This window comes from Aphelocoma coerulescens, assembly GCF_041296385.1.
Source record: "Aphelocoma coerulescens isolate FSJ_1873_10779 chromosome Z unlocalized genomic scaffold, UR_Acoe_1.0 ChrZ, whole genome shotgun sequence".
NCBI lineage: Eukaryota > Metazoa > Chordata > Aves > Passeriformes > Corvidae > Aphelocoma > Aphelocoma coerulescens.
In genome coordinates, this window is record NW_027184085.1 from 58646421 (window position 1) to 58666400 (window position 19980).

At 37.6% G+C, this 19980-nt stretch overlaps 1 protein-coding gene across 3 annotated transcripts in view; it reads right to left on the reverse strand.

Annotated features, from left to right (window-relative positions):
* Positions 1–250: 250 nt before the first annotated feature.
* The window catches only part of HSD17B4 (hydroxysteroid 17-beta dehydrogenase 4), a 64454-nt gene continuing 44724 nt past the window's right edge, over positions 251–19980 (reverse strand). For all 3 annotated transcript variants that reach the window (XM_069001093.1, XM_069001096.1, XM_069001095.1), the window contains exons 19-24: positions 18995–19101; positions 18565–18651; positions 16102–16191; positions 13418–13556; positions 2642–2769; positions 251–674 (exon numbers count right to left, since the gene is read on the reverse strand). In XM_069001093.1, coding sequence (XP_068857194.1) covers positions 585–674; positions 2642–2769; positions 13418–13556; positions 16102–16191; positions 18565–18651; positions 18995–19101 — 641 coding nt within the window. In that variant the 3' untranslated portion in view covers positions 251–584. The remainder of the gene's footprint in view (positions 675–2641; positions 2770–13417; positions 13557–16101; positions 16192–18564; positions 18652–18994; positions 19102–19980) is intronic.

The following is a 19980-nucleotide window of genomic DNA, read 5'->3' on the forward strand; positions in this document are numbered from 1 at the left end:
AAGTAATTTACAAGAAAAACGTATGAAAATGACTAATCAATATGAGTTCCAAAGTTCCAAGAGTTTTTTCCGGTGCAGAAAAAAAACACATAATGACAAGATGTAAATAAATGGAATTTACTTCCATCTTCCATTTTGATAGAATTTTGAGAGCTTGAGACACAAAACATTAGTTTTAATAAGAAACCACATCGATTCATAGAAGCTAAATCTTCCTAAGGCAACATGAATGAAGACTGACAGACACATAGAAGGAGATATTAAAGAAGTCTATTGGTTTAATTTTCTTCAGAATTAACATAGAAATATATGCTTCATTGTAAGAACTACATACATTTTATTTAGATAAAGATGTGCAATGAGAAAAGTATGATTCTCTACCATTGCTGAGAAACTAAAAAGGGACAATAGTAACAGTTATGTTCATTTCATAACTTCTGTCTACGGTGATTAAATCAGCTTGTGTATTAGCAGTATAATGAATCAGTACATTGATGTTAACTAGCCTGCAAATCATTGGTTCTGAACTAATTGAGTTTTTATCTTCTAAAGTTCTTCATTGCTGTGGTAGACGATCAAGCAGTTCAGAGTTTGGCATAATCCTTCAGGATCATTTCCAGTTTCTGGCTCAGCATGATGTTCCCCTTCACTTTTAGTTTACCAGAAAAGAATGCCTAAAAGGAACAGAAGACGGGGGGAAAAAAAGGCATGTATTCAATTGTTTACTCACAAACCAAACAGCTGCTACAACGAAACAAGACAACAAAGATAAAAATGGTTATTTAGCCATCAGGAGAAAGCCTTCAGTGCACAATGCCTAATGGTTATCAGCTATTAACAAAAACTGCTCATTTCTAATACCATCCAGAACGAGATTTTTTTATCTATAGTGCAGCAAGGCCAAGTCTGTCACTCAGGGAAAGAAATAAAATAAAATAAATACAAAGCAACTTCAGTGGCCTCTGTTTCCTTTCTACATGTAGCACAGAGGACTTCTCAGGTGTAAGACAAATGCCTTCACAGAAGCTGATGGCAAAACTTCAGCAGGGCACAAAGATAAAGCTCCCAGCATCATCCCCTCATGCTGCAGATATCCATGTATCATTATATGAAATGAAAAAATGGAATTAAAAGGCTATATAATGAAAATTAAATACCTAATGAAAATGTAAGCTACACACTCAAATTCATAACAAATACAAACACAAACTTGCAAAATGCATTACACACATATGCTGAAGAAATGCAATGGTTTTGTACATAGCATATTACAACAAATAGGAAATAAGCAAGACTTCGTTGCATTTGCAGAGTCATAGATCAACCAGTATTTTCACTTCAGTGCTGGTATATTACATTTTTATTGTCCCTACTTCAAAGAGCTGTATACCCTGTTTCAATCTAGTTTGTATTTTTTTAAAACTAGTTTTGCTTTGCTGTAGCTTTGCAGTTTGAAAGCTCTTTGAAAGTTCTTTAAATGTGCTTTTGCGTAGTTCCATTAGCTTGAAATACATTCGTATAAAGAATAGAAAGAGCCAGCAGAAAAGAATTTTAATGGATTCTTCGAGCTTCTTCAAATGAAAGACTTCACAGAAACTCAAAGGAAACAGTAATACCTATGCATAGATGATATTCCTGAATTGCAATCACTGTTCTTTAGTATTCTGATGATTAGACATCAACATCTTGTTTATGCTTTATGCCTGCTGTATACAGAGGGTCACAAAGGATTTTACTCGTGATATGTAAGACTCATAACAAACATTTGCCATGATCATTAGTCTCCAATTTCACAATCAAAGTCTCCAACAACTTCTGCTTGGGATCAAAGAAAAAGAACTGTTTGATATATGATGAGTTTAATTAAAGTTTTCATTTGCTCAAGCTTTAATCTGTAAGCTGACATATTAAATTTGTGACAGTTTAATTTACTTTTGCACAAGGCTGTTTTATTAGTAAAATTAGTAGTTTTAAGCAGTTGATTACTCCAAGAAGCTAAAAGTGCAGACCCAGATTATAGACCTTCCTTAAATCTTTCTTTCCCTGAAAAATACCCTGGTTTGGGGGAATTTTTGACCATCTACATGCATGCATTGTCTTGACATTTCTCTTTGCTGCAGTACTAGCAATAAATCAGACCATTGCAACAAACATCAACTTCCTGCAACACAACAATCAAAACAGCTTGAATGACCAAACTGACAATCTAAGCTTTCAAATTGTATACTGTGAAGCACCAGGAAGCAAACAATTAACTTTGTGCTGCCAGGCTTTATGTTACAGAATCACAGAGTAGTCTGAGTTGGAACGGACTCAGAAGAATCATTTAGTCCAGCTATAAAGGGAATGGCCCACACAGGTATCAAACCCACAGCCTTGGTGTTATCAGGGCCCTGCTTTAGCCCTTTGTGGTTATCTTTGTCTCCACATGACAAAGATGGCATAAATGTCCCCTCATGCTTTCTGGCAAATTCAGTACAAGGTACTGATGTGCTTATACCTCATCTGACTCTGGTCTGCCCAGTCAAAACATCCCAGGGCTTAGGATTTCAGAATGCAAACATTCATGAACCACAGCTTGATTTAAGGCAAGCAATTTGTCTACATACAAGAGAGTATGTCTGTGACACCCAGGCTTTACCTTTTGGGGGTTGATCTTTTGTTGTACCACATCCATGAAATCCTCATCCGAGAGAGTGAAGGTGGTGTCAGCAGAACTTCTGGCAGGTCCTTGATACACTGCTCCAGAGCCATTCTTTAAGTCAATTGCTGAGAAATAAAAGTAAAGATAGTTTAATAAAGATAAAATTTTCAGGCTTAAGAACAGTACTTTCCTTACCTATTATCATAAAACATCCAGTCTAAACATAAATCTTGAGCTATCAGCCACTTAAAAAATAAATTAGGTTTAATTCTTCTTCATCAATGAAAGAAAATAAAAAATTATTCCTGTACTAAAGGGGAGGGTGTTTACAGCAAGGACTGCCATTTAAAATTCTTGCAGCGATGGTAAAAACTATTTTTGAATGATCCTAAAGATGCACAAGATATTAATTAGTGGACTTACGGCAAAAACGTTCAAGTTAGTAACAAAGCTCTCAAATTCAAAAACATCCTATAGTCAGACAAGGCAAATGTAGCCGTGTTCAGACACACTGCTGCATTTTCCCTGGTCTGTCCCACAGGCAATATAATATAGCCTATTCTGCTTCACGCAAGGCGTGTTTAAAGCCTTGCCAGTTATCTGTCTTTCTCTTCTGGAAAGACAAAAATTCCTCCAAGTGTCTGTAGCTTCAGAGTGTTCTTTTCCCACGCCAAATGACCTGCCAAAATAATCTATTACAAAGCTAACACTATCAGGTATTGTGTCATTTGTTTAGAAGAGTATTTTGACAGGATGTGCTGTGCCAAGTAATTCTCAGATTTTACAAATTCCCATCTTTCCTTTACACTTTTGCCTCTTGATCCATCGCCCCCCATCCCACACATTATTCATGTGGATAGTCCTGTAAGGACATGGCGTCTCTCATCACAGAATCATGGCTGCCAAATTGGCTGCTCTTCATGGACAAATTTTAGGGCCCTCACCTAACCATGGAGACTAGTTTCTGCATAAACTCTCTTATGTGCAAATTTCTTCCAAATAATTTTTTGACAGGGTAAGGGAAACGATAAAGATTGGGAGTAGCTTTAGTCTATTTAAGTCTTTCATTTTCTGAAAGTAATATTTATCCAGTTACAGCAGAACTAGAAGGGGACTTAAGTATACAAAGTTGCTCAGTGAGAAGTGACATACTGGATTATTATTTTCCAGTTGATTTTGAGGTAAACTATAATTTATGGAACAGATTTAATGCATATCACTAACTTCAGGCAATATGGGAAGAAATTAAAAAGGTTACTGAGTACCAGATGAATTATCTATACATTTCTGTTTGTGGGTAGGGGCTGTGTAACATCCTTGTGATCCAAAGCAGTAGCTATATAGTCTAACATATGTGAGCCTTTACACATTACTCCTGTAGGTTACGCAGGCACAGACTATTATTAGAAAAACAAAAATCAAGAAAATCATCTACTTAATCATGAAGTGCAAGCTGCACACACAAACCAAACTCTGAGAGTGGATACCAGCTCTCACACTAAGTTAACCAAGCCTAACTGTCCATGTGCTTTTAAAATACAGCTCTACCCAAATGCTGGCAATGTTACACACCATGCCAGTGTAGGAACTGCTCCCTTTGAGCCAAACAGCAGTGTCAGCAAGCCCAACAGATTAATTCACAAACCACAGACATGGTGTCTAGGATGCCTACAGTTCTTAATCAATTGTTTTGAATTACTTCTGGACCTTAGGAGTCCCTTCTTGTACTTCATTCTGCTGGCACTAGATTTTTTTCCTGTCCCTACCCTTCCTACACTGCTTCAGAAGGAACCCAAACGCTGAAAGCCTGACATACTGTGTCCCAACACACAACTTCTTCTTCACTAAGTACTGGCTGAAAAGCAATTTTGACATACTTTACTGATAATACTCATCCATCAGTCTCAGCAGTGTCAATTTTAGATGACAAAAAAAATTAAAAAGGTGTAGTGACTCAGAAAAGTTATAATGACACATTTCATTTTGAATATAGTACATAATTAACAGTCGTTGCATTGTTGTACATTAAGATATCACGTAACATTATTACAGTCCTTGTTCTCCTTCTCCATTTCCTAGCCAAATCCCAAGACCATAATTTACCAGTCAGTATCTACAATTAACAGTAACCTCTCAAAGCACAACCAGACCTTCAAACATTGCATAATCACAGCACCCATAATCAAGGTAAACCTTTCACATTTACAAAATCACAGAATCGTTAAGGTTGGAAAAGACCTCCAAGATCACTGAGTCCAACTTGACTGATCACTACCTTGACAACTAGACCACAGCAACTTGTTCCTTGAACACTTCAGGGACTCCACCCTTTCTGTGAAGTAATTTCTCCTGATGTACAATATGAACCTCCTGTGGTGCAGCTTGAGGCCATTTCTTCTTGTCATGTCGCTGGCTGCAGAACCAGCAGGAGAAACCAACGCCCACCTGCCTACACCCTCCTCTCAGGCACTTGTACAGAGTGGTAAGGTCTCCCGCAAGCCTCAGTTTCTCCAGGCTAAACACCCCCAGCTCCCTCCACTGCTCCTCACAGGACCTGTGCTCCAGAACCTTCCCCAGCTCCATTTACCTTCTCTGGACTCACTCCAGCACCTCAATGTCTTTCTTGTTGTGAGGGTCCCAAAACTGGACACAGCACCTGAGGTATGGCCTCACCAGTGCCAAGTAGAGGGGGACAATCACTGCCCTGGTCCTGCTCGTCACACTACTGCTGATACAGGCCAGGATGCCACTGGCCTTCTTGGACATCTGTGCATCCACTGGCTCATGTTCAGCCAGTTGTCATAAAAAAATTCTCACATCCTTTTCTACTGGGCAGCTTTCCAGCCACTCTTTGCCCAGTCTGTAGCATTGCCTGGGGTTGTTGTGACCCAAGGACAGGACCTGGCACTTGACCTTGCTGAACCTCATCCAATTGCCCTTGGTCCATTGATCCAGCCTGCACAGATCCCTCGGCAGAACTTTCCTACCTTCCAGCAAATCAACATTTGCACCCAAGCTGGTGTTATCTGTGAAATGACTGAGGGGACAGTCAATCCCCTCATCCAGATCAACAAGGATGATATTAAAGATATTAAACAGGACTGGCCCCAATACTGAGCCTTGGGGAACACCACTAGTGACTGGCTCCACCACTCTTTGGCCCCAGCTATTCATACAGAGTTTTACCCAGGAAAGATTATGCCTTTCCAAGATGTGGACTGCCACCTTTTCCAGGAGAATTCTGTGGGAAACAGTGCCAAAGGCACTGAGGTAGACACACCCACCAGGTGGGTCACCTGGTCATAAAAGTAGATGAGGTTGGTCAGGCAGGACCTGCCTTTCCTAAACCTGTGCTGGCTGTGATCCTGGCCCCTTGGTTGTCCCATATGTGCTGAGTGATCACAATCAAGATGACCTGCTCCATAACCTTGCTGGACACCAAAGTCAAGCTGATCACCTCAAATCCTTAACCTCACATCAAGTTAATCCTTATTAGAAATTCCAAATTTAAAAAAAAAGAAAAAAAAAAAAAGAAAAAAATAGGACTATCTAGTTGTATATTCCTTTCCCAAAAAGGTGAAAATGTTATTTCCGCTTCTTCTGTATTCTTTTTAAAGAATATTAAGATTTTTGATAAGGAAGAAAAAAATGAAAAAAATTTACTGAGCAGCCACAAAAGCAGAGCATTCTGTGACAGCAAAACGGTCTTTTCCACAAAAACACAGAGAACCTTCTATTGTTACTTGATCCATTCATTTTTGTAGGCTTCATCATAAATGAGTTGACCTCTCTAATGCAAGTAGTAAAAAAAAAAAAAGGTGAAAAAAAAGGTGCCACTGTGGAGAAAGAGTGATCCAAAATATATCAGAAAGTAACTCCCCTCCTTATAAAGAATGAAGTATTGCCACAGAAACTTGCTCATTCAATTTTTTTTTCAGGACAGAAAAACAAACAGAAGGATTAGAAACATACACAATCCATTTTCTTCCCTCTTGACCTATAGAATACACAAGACAGTTGAGACTAGAGCACTGGCTCATGGACAAATAAACAAGCAATGAAAGACATAAGCTGAATGCCAGAACAGGTTCCAAGCATCAGAGCAGAAAAATCCTAGCTTTCCAATGACCAGAGAGAGTGCCCTCATGTAAAATACAACTTTATGAGATAAAGCCATATATATGTATACAAAACACAGCTGCCTGCTGTAGCAAGAAATGGTCTTGATGCAGGACTATGCAAGTTGTCTGCACACACGTGCTGGATACCCTCTGTGGTCATAGCTACCGTGTCGCCAGTGCAGCTGGCAGCCAGCTCAACAAGGATGTGGCACTGGGGCAGCCACGATAGAGCTCAGGTGGCTGCAGCCATGGGTAGCTGCCAGGTCTGCCCTCCACACTGCCACTGCAGCTCCAGTGCTGCCAGTAAAGAGGAGCAACCCAAGAGTGCCTCTGGTGTCCTCTGCTCCTGAGCACATGCAGACCTCCATGGCTGCCACAGCTAGAGCTCTGCTAGCCATTCACATGGCTGATGTTTGCAACATGGGTATGGGTACTCCCCCTTACTGTGTGTGGCAACACAAACTAACCTCAAAGCCAAAGCCCATTTTTAAAACTAATTGCCTTCTTAAATATGTAAAATTCTAGTATTACACGTCTGGCAGAAAAGTAGAATCAAGAAGTTCAAGTTAATGAAATGCCAGTTTTCCTTCAAACTGTTGCTTGGATACGAAAGTGTTACAATAATTAAAATTCTATGAATTATTATCCTCCACAAGATGCTGTTGTAAGAGATGTAATAAAAAGAAGAAAAAATGCACATATATAGAAATCAAAACACTAGATAAAACAGCAGACACTGACATTTTATAGCAAGTTGTCAAAAACCTAAAAATCTAGTATTTGGTGTACAGATTTTGTTTCAACTTTGAAGAATGCCTTACCCTTTCTAGGAGAAAAAACAGCCAAGACTTTTTTGTTTGGTTTGGGTTTTATTCTGCTTTACAGTGGCTAAACAAGGGCAATATAAGGCTCAACTTCTAAGCAAAAGAAAACAACTATCACTCATTCTTCATTGCCTGAAGTCATATTGCATCATAAATTATTGAGCAATTTCACCTTAATTTGTCAGCTATTCACAACCGACTACATGTAACGATTTCTTTCCAGTTCTCATAACAAAGTTTTATTCTTCTGAGAACTAGAAAGGAACAGAAACATCTCCTGCCTTCAGCACTAACTTCAGAAACACAAAGAAAAGCAACAGATGGGCAAACTCATCTGAGTACTGTTCTAGAGCACCATTAGCTGTCAGCTAACAGATCTCAACAGCATTACCTTTTCTCTATGAAAAGAGAAGTTGAAATGAAGTACCTTAACTCTAAAAAAAAAAATTAATATTTTATAACCCCTGAAAACAAAGGCAATTGTTGTACAGTAATAAATATGCAGGAGAGAGCAAAGCATGCTTTAGGTAGTGAAGCAAACTGGAGAAAGCTGGGGTGGGTGTCAATTAAGGTTTTTGTTAAAAAGTGACAGAAGGTAGCTTCAGTACCACTACACTTCCTTCTTAGGTTTTGATACTTGCTTTGTCATCTTAAAAGGATTTTCAGTATCCTCTTGAATTAGAACAGCTTGCTTTTATACAGAAATACCACTAATTAAGGCCAGTTGTCAGGGGCTACAGTTCAACATTGTTTAAACAGCAGATGAGCTGTCCAGAATTTCATATCCTGAGTGCATGGTCAAATGTTCTACACCTCCCCATGGCTTCACACCATCCACAGAGCACTCCGTAAAAGGAAAGTCCACTACTGGCTAAACAGGCTAGTTATACTAGTGCCTCCATCAAGAAGTGTCTCTGTAACAACAAAAGCCAAATTCAACTCACAAATTTCCCTTCACTTAAACTTATAAAAATCCTGGTTTACTGCACAAAGTAGAGATCAGAAGGTCTGTTAACAACTGCAGTTAAAACACTAGAATAAATGAAAATACAGTAAAAAAAGAGAACTTTTTGGTTCCTTATAGTTCCTTAAAAGTCATTCCTGTAGAATGACAGCATACATGAGAACAAATTTCACAGAATCGGAGAATCATTAAGGTTGCAAAAGATCTCTGAGATCACCAAGTCCAAGTTTTGACAGATCAATACCTTAACAACTAGACCCTAGCACTGAGTGCCACACTCAAGTTATTTCTTGAGCATCTCAGGAATACTGACCCCAGCACCTCCCTGGGCAGCCTATTCTTTCCATCAAGAAATTCTTCCTGATGTCCAACATGAACATCCCATGGTTGGGGGCCATTTTTGCTGGTCCTGTCATTTCCTGCCTGGGAGAAGAGACTGACTCTCACTTGCCTATAACCTCTTTGCAGGCAATTGTAGAGAGTGGTATGGTGCACCCTGAGCCTCCTTTCCTCCAGGCTAAACACCCCCAGCTCCCTCAGCTACTCTTCATTAGACCTGTACTCTAGGCCCTTCTCCAGACATGCTCCAGCCCCTCAGTGCCGTTCCTGAACTGAGGGGCCCAGAACTGGACACAGCACTCAAGCTGTGGCTGCTGCCTTCTCTCTTCTGCTTCCTTCCCAGATCTCTAAGAGGCTAAAGGACATTAGCAGAAGATGCTGGAGTTACAATCATTGAGTAAGACAGCAATGGGCTTGCAGGGCCCGGATTGCTTCCAGCAGTGTCAACTGCCGCAGTTATCACAACAGCACAAAAGCTGTGCAAAGGTGACAAGTCAAAAAATTAAAACACAAGACAGAACTATACATCCAATGTAATAAGAGAAAGAGGCCTAGCAAGTAGCCCAAAAGAATCAGAAACACTGCTCATAAAGGCCTGGGAGGCCCTTAGAAAGAGAGGCTTGAAAAGAAGATAGATAATGAATTAATTAACATCAAGTCATGGCTTAAAACAAAACAAAAAACTCAGCCACAGTAATATTTCTCTTCACATATCAGTTGTTTCAGTGATAAGTTGTCAAGAATTTTGACCATACACTGAAAAAGTATGTAATATTTAGCTATGTGAACCAAATTCTAAATTAATTTTAATGTCATATTTTCCTTTTTGCTTTTTTGTTGCTATTTACATTATGGGATCAACCCTCCAAAATGGCACTTTTACTTAGAAAAGACAGAAAGATAGTTCAGAATTGATCTAATCTAGCAGCATAATATTTACAAAAATGATTTAAAATGCTTGTACACAGAAGATCAACTAATAACTACCAGGCCAAATTTAAATACATGGTAAAGAGTGCAATTCTACTTAACAGAGCTGAGTAACATTAAATTCTGAAGCATGTTTGAAAACCAGTCTATATAGTGACATAGAAATAAATTCAAGCTATAGCAAAGGTAACATCTTATTGCCATTTTAAGTTTTTAAAGTAAAAAATTAATTTGTCAATAAAATTTCTAATTACGTACAGAAGCTTACATTACATTAACAACTGAAAAAGTCAAGCATTCAAGTCAGCAAATGGCACTGCCAATGTTACATATTCTGAACTGTCAGTGCTCATCTGCATTACAAAAGTCTTGCTGATGACCAGATAGAGATCTTCTAAAGATCACATAAATTCAGAAATCTTTTGGATTATTGACAATATCCTAACTGCAAGAAAGCTGTCTTCCTTTGAATGTAAACTCATAAACTACCATCTTCTTCCACATTAACCATGGAAAATAAATTATACCAGCATCTGGTAGAAGAGACAGTAAAAGATCATGCTCTTGAATACTGAATAATAATATAACATATGCAAACAAACAAAAAGAATTAAGTTGGCAACTGCTTATAAATCTGAAGTACTCGCCTCTTGGGAGGTATTTTGCTTTGTGTTTGTTTGGGTATATGTTTTTTAATGGCAGGAAAGTGTTTTCAAATATTCCCAAAATAAAAATTCAATCATGCAGATACATATATACCTTGCCATTAAAAATGTACCATAGGAGTTGAATAGACATCAACAGGAGATGGCTCTTGATCCATATAAGGACAAACAGTGAAGGCTGACACTACAGTTGTCATAGCTCCTGACATTCTGCTAGTGAGTTTTCCTAACTATTTTCATATTGACAATATGAAAGTTTAATATTTAGATTATTTGTAGGACCTTAACTATTTTAGTACTAACCAACTCCTGTTTTCTTCATCCTATAAGTACTTTCAAAGACACACAAAAATATTCAGAAAACACAAATACAGAAATAGGATCACACAGGAAGTTCTTTCAAAAAGAGTGATATATAAGGGACGTAGTAGCATACCAATACTCCTTAAGGGAAAAGTAAACAACATTTTCTGCAGACACCCTGCTAGATATTTACATTCAGCCTTACATATTTACTACACCACAGACATTGCAGTAATTCATAAGCTTGAAGGAACTGACCACACTGTAAAAATATTCACAGGAACTTTTCAAAGACTCTGTTTCATTTCAGCTCTCAATAGCGGTCAGCAACAGGAAATGTTTAAAATATTAGATTGGCTCCTCCACCGTCCATCCCACAGGGAGCTTTAAGGTTTTTCCAAATTCATATTATAGTACAGAAAATTTTCACTGGAACAGAAGCAAAGGGAACAGGACAAACAGAAGTTAGGTCTATTTAATCCCTTTTAGCTAGGGACATATGAGTAGGAAGAAGGCATTACCTTCCTCCTACTGCTTCATTAGGAGAAACAGGAGAGAACAAAAGACTGAATATTGATTTATTCGAAGCAGGAGCACTCTCTTGATCTGAATACAATAGCAAAAACATTCACCTGTTTCCACTCTAATAAAACTTGGTCTCATGAGGCAGGTAAGGGCACTGCTTAGGCCTAAATCTCTAAGTATGCTCGTTCTGCGTTCAGCAACTTGCAGTTTCAGAACTTCTGGAGTGAGACATTTTAATCGTGTCTTGGAACACCCCTCAGCCAATTTCTCCTCCAGTGACTTGTCCCTCTATTTTCTGGATATACATAGTATTGAATTTAGGCAATCTATAAAGCAGTTCCCAAATTAAAGTCAATGATCAATCAACCTGAAATAGTTTTCTGGTTGTTATTATAAACATGACCATCACTTATATTAAATTTAGTTATGCATGAAACAATAGACGGGATTGATGTATAGAGTGATTGCCCAACAACCAGAAGTTTCCACTTTAAATATTCACGAGTTTAACCTATGCATTTCTAATTACCATCTGAAAATGTAAGCAAAAACACAAGTAAAACTTCGTAAGCCTTCTATCCAAGTTCAAACCATGTCCATAATTTACATTACTTCATGCAAAAATGGAAAACTGCAGACAGTAGAAATGATTAAGAGCAATAATGAATTTTAAGACAGGATTTCTGAGTTGGATTATTGAATATTTCCCTTGTCTCATTTTGATGTATCGGCAGTCAGGCTGCATAATCTACACAGGTATATTCAGAATATTTATTAACTTCTATCCAAATGGAAATCACTCCTTAACCCTCAAAAACTGCTTAAAAAGCAATGCAAACAGAACATAACTATCCTGGTCAACCTATGTATAATATTTTTCCTGAAACTTAACAGTAGTCTTGCTACTCAGAATCTCTGCTGGTTAACATCAGGAAAAAATAAAGTGAAATTATCGGCTTCTAAATTGCTCTGTAAAAGGACAAGCAGTTTCTTATGCAATTTTTTGAGAACAGACATTGTAAAAATGTAACAATAGTTTTTAAAAAATCACAGTGTACAGAACAAAACATAATGCAGACCTGATCTGACCTACTGCGAGTCTCCTCCCTCAGCCCATCAAAAGGCAGCTCACTTCACCTGCATCGTGCCCAAAACTCTTTTGTCTACATCCAACCACTGAGACCAATCTAAAAGAAGAAGTCTAAGCACCAGACTTGACCCAAAGACTTGCACTTCTCCACAAAGGCCTGGAAGTTACAACCTGACTAAGCTTTTTCCCTTGGAAAAACTTTACACTCTGCCAAAAGACCAGCAGACATGTCAACTAAAAAACAAAAAAAAAGTTCCAAAGATAATAAAATCTGTCCAATCAATAAAATTAGATTTCGGGGTTGTTTTCAAAAATACATATCCCTATAAAGAGAGCAAAGCAGAATTTAAGAAGGAAAGGTTTTTGAGAACGTAGTTGTGCTCCCATCAGACCACTTCACACAATTCTATTATTCGCTCAATCAGGAAACAGTTCTGCCCTGATCCATTGCTATTACAGGCTTTTGTTTCTTGTCATCACCTAGTTCCATGCTTAAACAATGGGAAATCATTATTATGCCTCCATTAAACCTTGACCTCAGAAAATTTAAATGGAAACAAATTGGGCTACATTTTCACTGAAGTGACAAGAACAATTCAGTAGAAATAATTACTTATTTGTTTTAGATCAGTTAGCATGTACATCACCAGCAGACTAATTACTGTAATACTCCTAGTAGGCTAATTTTGCATGCTTTCCTAAGTGCAGTGGAAATCCAATGTGTAAAATGTAAATAGAAATGCACTAAAGTTCTAAAGGATGGTTTGCCTCTGCCTACATCTAAATAGCCAAGTTACAGAAGTATGCTCCTAGAAAGTTTAGTAACTGCAAACTTTATCTGACCTCCTTGTCATTTGTGCACCCAGAATGCATTCAGACCTGTAGGTCCCAGTCTATATTTATCTACTACACTATGCTTAGTTCCAAGCTATTAGTTCAATTAGAATGAATATAATTAATCCCACTTCATAATAAAAATGCATCAGGGAGTTATATAAATGCTACAACTTACTCCACTGCATTGCTGTTTTTCCATCTTTAGTGATGTCCCACTGGAATATGGCATTTACTTTCTTTACCAATTCATTTCCCATCTCTTTTACACGACGACCAATTTCTTCGAACACAAGGTTACTCTGCAGCCCTTCAGTCTTAAAAAAAAAAAGAGGACGAAGAATTTAAAACTGAAACTTTGTTAAAAGGTACTGAATATGTCTCAGTTCAAAAACTGTGTGCTGTAAAGCATCTATAGCAGAATTATTAAAAGCAATTGAGAAGAATTATTAATACCAATTACCTCTCTACCACAAAATAATTACCTCTAGCAACCATCAGCACTAAAGAATACATTCAAGCAGAATATTCTTCATTTCAAATTTTCATTTAAAATTATTTCAAATCTTGCTTTTGCAGTTTTTATCATTTATCCTTACAATTTAAGACATGTTTTTAATTAGCGCCCTAAGAGTTTCTAAATTGCCCTTTTTTTCCTTTGGAGGATAACCACTGCCACTTTCTCCACGGTGAATGTCATGTTAGTTTTCAGAACAAAAAAAATGTTTTTACCAGTACACTACTTTAACTTGACATGGAAAATGTTCAAAATATACTGCACTATGAACACAGTCAAAACTCCAGTGCAGACAAAATTTGAGAGTGGGATTAGCTACATTTACATTTTCAACTTTTTCAAACGCATTATTTTGCAAGCCTTTCACTGCCTTTCTTTTAACAAATATTTGTACTAGATAAAAGGCTACACTTCAGGAAGCTACTTCAGTGACATTTTTCGTCTAACTGGAACTGGAGCAAAGAAGGTCTCAGAGCTTTAATTGTTCGCTGTACCTACCTGTACAGCAGAACAAAAAACTCCTCAGGCTGCTATCTTGTCACCTCTTTGGTTAAACCTAACATTTTTCATTATATAACAGGGTTCCCAATGGCATTTAAATTTGCCAATCTTCACTCAGTCAGGCCAGTTTCCCCTGGTGGGTGTCTGACCCTGTCAGCAAATTTCTGTCAAAGCACCTTAATTTCCCAAAATAAGCTTAAATAAAAACACCTGTTATGCCCAAGTTAAAAAAAAAAAGAAAATCTAAGTAGTTCAGAAAAGTTCTAAAAGTTTGAACTTCATTCAACAATTCTGAACGGCCGAAGATTAAACACAAGCAGCAAAAAGAAACAAGTTCCTGGAAAAATCAGAGAATCATAGGATGAACTGAATTTGAAGGAATCCTAAAGGTAATCTAGTTCTAACCCCCCTGTTAGCGGGCAGGGACACTTTTCCCTCGACAAAGTTTCTCCAAGCCCCACCCAGCCTAGTCTTCAACCCTTCCAGGGACGAGGCAGCCACAGCTGGGAAACCTGTTCCAGTGCCTCACCAAACTCACAGTAAAGAATTTGTTCTTCAGATCTAATCTAAACCTATTCTCCTTTAGTTTGATACCATTCCCCCTTATCCTGTCACTACATGCTCTTGTAAAAAGTTCATCTTCGTCTCCCTTCAGGTAGTAAAAGGCCACAATTAGGTCACCCTGAAGCTTTCTCTTTTCCTGGCTGAACAAACCCAATTTTCCTAGCCTTTTCTCATGAGAGAGGTGCTTAATTTCCCTAATTTTCTTGATGTCCCTCCTCTGGACTCACTCCAACAGGTCAATGTCCTTCCTGTGCAGGAGACCCCAGAACTGGATGCAGCACTGCAGGTGGGGTCTCACCAGAGCAGAGGGGCAGAATCCCCCCCCTTGCCCTGCTGGCCACACTGCTTTGGATGCAGCCCAAGTATCATCCACTATTCCCCATTCTGTGATCACAATCTTTATATGAATGTCACTATCTCAGTCTTTCATAAACTTCAAAATATTAAAGTTTCATTGTTTGCAGGCAAGAATCAATGGGGAAAAAACGTTAACAGTTTATTAAGGCAATACATTATGTATGCACTGCCTTAAGCAACTTTTAGACCACATTAGGAACCCAGGTCATCCTCACAATTGCATGTACAATTCTTTTGTGGGAAGTCTGGGACCCAAGGCTTAAGGCATGCGTGCATGCAGGGCATTTCTTAAAATATACACAGTATAAACTGCATATTTGTGCTAGACTTAACCACATGTACAAACAGCTCTCAGAGTCTTATTTCAAAATGATTCAATGACAAAACTTCTTTTCTGTGAGTACATTATCTCATTTTCACTTATGCTAATGCTTCCCTGACACTCTCCCTGTGTCTCTGAAAAAACTGAGAAAGGTCACACACTTTTACATCCCACACAGAGTTTGATCTTCAACATCTACAAAATAAAAAGAGAATCATTGTTCTATAAATACAGATCCAAATTATATGAAATAATTTCAATTTTAAGTTATGCAAGTGCTCAAAACATGGGGCCCTCCCTGGTACATGCCCCACTTTGTTTTGTAACATACAGCACAATGCTTAACCTGAGAGTTCAATTAGCATCAAGTACATTGTACTATATCAGCCATCAGACCAACTGGAATTTTCCTCTCAAACAGATCAATTTACATCTGTATCTTAAACAGCATGCATGTTAACATCTCTGAAATCATAACTCCTCTGAATACTGCAAATAAATAAAACTGGTAAGAGACATAAATATTTTTCCTGTGTTTTTCACAAAAATAAAGCCTAACTATGCTTCTCTGCAAGTTAAGACTTCTATTGCTTCCACCTACCATCAGAGGCTCTTGAGCAGAAGGCTTAGCCAATGCTGGTACTATATCCACATAGCCCCCTGCAATAGCAACTTCTCCAGTCTCCTTGACCTGTAGTGGAGGGGAAAAAATGCATTAAAGAGGTGATGTATTTGCAAAAAGTCACAACGGAAGGGCATCTAAGGAGTATTCCTGGTATTTTAAAATCAGAGATGAAAAGAGAAAACATAAAAGTTACAGAGTGAAAAAAACACCTCATAAATGTGGTGTAGTCTTGAGGCAAGTTGTTATACCATGTTTTTCAAACAGCTCTTCAAGCAAAATAATTATTTGCCTCTGGAGAAATTGTACCAAGATATATATTGCTGATGCTCTGTTCACAAAACAGTTGAAAAACCTTATTTACCTCCAGTGTTTAAAGGCGTTGTCAATATTTCTTCATAAATAGTTCTTAAAAAGACATTGTTCTAAAATGTTTTTCCTCGAGGTAGATATTCAGTTGTCAAGAGTCCATTTAGACAATTTCACTATCTCCACATGCCTTATACTGCAACTTGCAGTAGAAACAGCTTTTTAAGCATTGTAAAACAAGAAAGATTACAAAAACAATGATGGAAAATACCTGAATTCCCTCCTGGATTAATTTTTTGAAATAGTTAATTCAGAGAAGAAACTGGGTTTCAATTTGGCATTGTCTCTTTGAGGGATGTGACAAATCATACTGACTTAACGGCAGCTAACAGAAGATGGCAAATTGATTCATTGACTATGCATATAGAGGTGTATGATAAATAGCCAAGCTGGAGGAATATCAAGTATCACAGCCTAGTTTATGGCACTACATTAACAATCACTCAGATCATGCTTAACAGCTTGTCACCTGCTGCCACCGCACTTCAGACAATGGTGAAAATGGATTCAAACCACCCTATCAAAGTTGTATGTCCACTTTAGTTTGATTTAACCAGAGTTTATTTCAACACAAAGATGGCTTTAATTCAGAAAAATCCAGCATGCAATAAGAAACAAAATTCTGCACAACTCATAACTGTTTCAGATGGTTTTCTACAATCCTGTTAAACCTTGTAACTTCTATCCAAAATCAGTTACTCCTAAGTCGTGGAAGAAAAAAAAAACCTTAGCAAAATTCACCAAACTCTACATATTAGCAATTACTAAACCAAGCATAACTACAAAGTCAGCCTTTAAACACAACAGAACAACTCACCCTGTTTACAAGGGCTTGAAAGCTTATTATGAACTCTATTAATTAACATGGTATATGGAAAAGTTAATATATCAGTTCTAGAAATTCTGTCAGGACTGGGTGCTAGTACCTTTTAAATATAGCTACAGTAATCTGCAAAGCTCACATGAGACACCAAACTATTTACTACTAGTAATTAGAGATGAAGAGTTCGTACACAGTAGTCTCTGCACTGTTATCATTCTGGAATTCTGTAGCTGCTCATCAGGTCTACAAACATAATCTGCCTCCTTCAGTCAATTTATATCCCAGAAAGCTGTATTCCTGTGGAAACAGCAATCCTCTGCTCCTATGATGACTCTCCTTGTTTGAGTTTGCCTGCTCAATTCTCCCTGAAAGTGCAACTGTACTTGCTGCCCTACTCACTAATCAACAGCTGGCTACAATTTTTCAGAGATGAGGCTGCAAAACTTTCGCCAGCAAAGCAATATAAATTGCACTGCACAGGCCAAAGCAAATATTGATAAATACCAGTATCAAACCATAGGTTAAGAAAGTGACAATGTCATACAATGCTGCAGAAGTGATGAACATTTAGTTTTTGCCCTTTACCTGGCGTTTTGCCCTTAGCTCCCACTAAGGAGCCTATGACATGGAGGTGAGGATTACAGGATACCCACATAAAATGCTAATAGCAAGAACAAAGAAAATAGAATAATGCAAACCCAGACTTTATAAAAGTGTAAACTCTGTTTTATTGTAGTTACTATGTCCAACTGCTATGAAATTTCCATTTTCAGGAAGTTGTTCTGTGTAGCTGCAGCTTAAGTTTAACTCAATCTAAGCTAAATCTGTAGCACATTTACCTGCATAAACTGTCAGGAATTGATTAAGATAAATAAATGTAAAACAAAACAAAACAAAAAAGATGTATACAAAAAGTTATGAGTAACTCCAGAATATGATGACTTGAGGATGACTGCTTTTTGCTCTTCTCCAGTGGACAAACACAAAAAATGCAACAGAATGGCAAGAGTCCTCATTTAATATGAGGGTATTAAGTCCTATGATTATAATGGTACTTCTATTAGAATCCTAGTGACACCATAAAGTAAGTAAGACTATTTCATTCTATTTACTTCATCTCTTTACAAAGTCTTTGCCAATGGTGTGCTTAATGAGTCATCTTTTCTTGCTCCCCCTCATATCCCCAGTTTTTTAACACATCTTTTTAATACATCTTTCTCTGATGCCCACAACGAAGAGATTGTTCTGACCTTGGTCTGAAAATGGATTCTATTTCCTTCCTTCCACATTTCTGTTTGCAAAGTTTGCCCCGGATAGACTGGTTTTGCAAAGCGAACCTAAAAACAAACAAAAAAAAAAAAAAAAAAAAAAAAAAAAAAAAAAAAAGAAAAATAAAAGGTGGGGTTGCAAAAAGATTTGTGTGTCATATGTAAGCTTAAACACAAAGGCCCTACTGAAATGATAAAAAGTAGAGAGAAAAATTAAGTCAACTATCAATGTAGAAAGCCTAAATATTTAAGTAAACATACAGGACAGAGGCATTAAAATGCATGCAGCCTTAAGTAAAAGCAATTCTGGCAGTTAAGATATTGTGTAAGACTTCCCCCACACTGAAGATTTCTTTTGGGATTAAAACCAGAAAAATCAAGAAAATTAACTGCAAAGAATGAACAAACAGACCTTGATTGCCTTGAATCTGTTCACATCATTATCTGCAAACTGCTTCAAAACGTTCCTTGCAGCAAACCCAAAGGTGCATAGTCCATGAAGTATAGGCTTCTTAAATCCTATTTAAAGTAATAACATTTTAGCGTTTTTAATATTAGGACTTTGAATGCAGCTTCTATTAATATCTGCACTTTATTCGTAGTATATTTCTACATTAGTATTCTTAATCCTTTTTCTTTTTAACCTAATTTATCTCACTGAAAAAGTGTCTGTCACTATTGTTTCCTCTACTTTTGGACAACAAGCTTGCTGACAGCTTGCACTCTTAGTACTGCCTTTGCTCTGTGAGACCCACAAGTAGAATTAGTCCCTGTCTGTAGACATGAAAAAAGGAAAAATAAGGAGATTGTCTGTTTTAGTACATGGGCATAGGCACACTAGACAAGCAGTTACATGAAAGCATGTATATCAAGGGTAAGAGGTATTGTAATCATTAAAAAGTGGCAATACTAAGATTATTTGATACTTCCTGTTTTGAATCCTATTCATGGTTGGTTGAAGTCTTCTAATATAATGCCCACTTCAGATTAATTTATCTTTATTTAGAAATTTTAAAAAAGAAGGAAAATTAGCAGTGTTTTTCTGTTTCTCTTACATTAACATTTTTGTCAAGTTTCCTTGCACTCCTGTGCTTTGAAGCAGGAGCTCAACCTTGGCAGAGGATAAGCTCTGTATTTGTGTTGCATCTTCTTCCAGTACTGCCAAAATCTGACAAAATAAACCTTTGACAACTGGCCTCAGATTTGCTAAAGTGCAAAAGTTAAGTTATAAAGATGCTGCTTGTATATTCTTACTCCTTTAACAGGTTGTTCTGACCTGACAAGGCAGGTAAACAGTAATTGATCACACTTGCAACAGACCATGGAATCCAGACAGATCTGTCCAGGTTTGGCACTGAAACTAGTTGCTTTGCCCAGAACTCATCTGCTGCTCTTGTC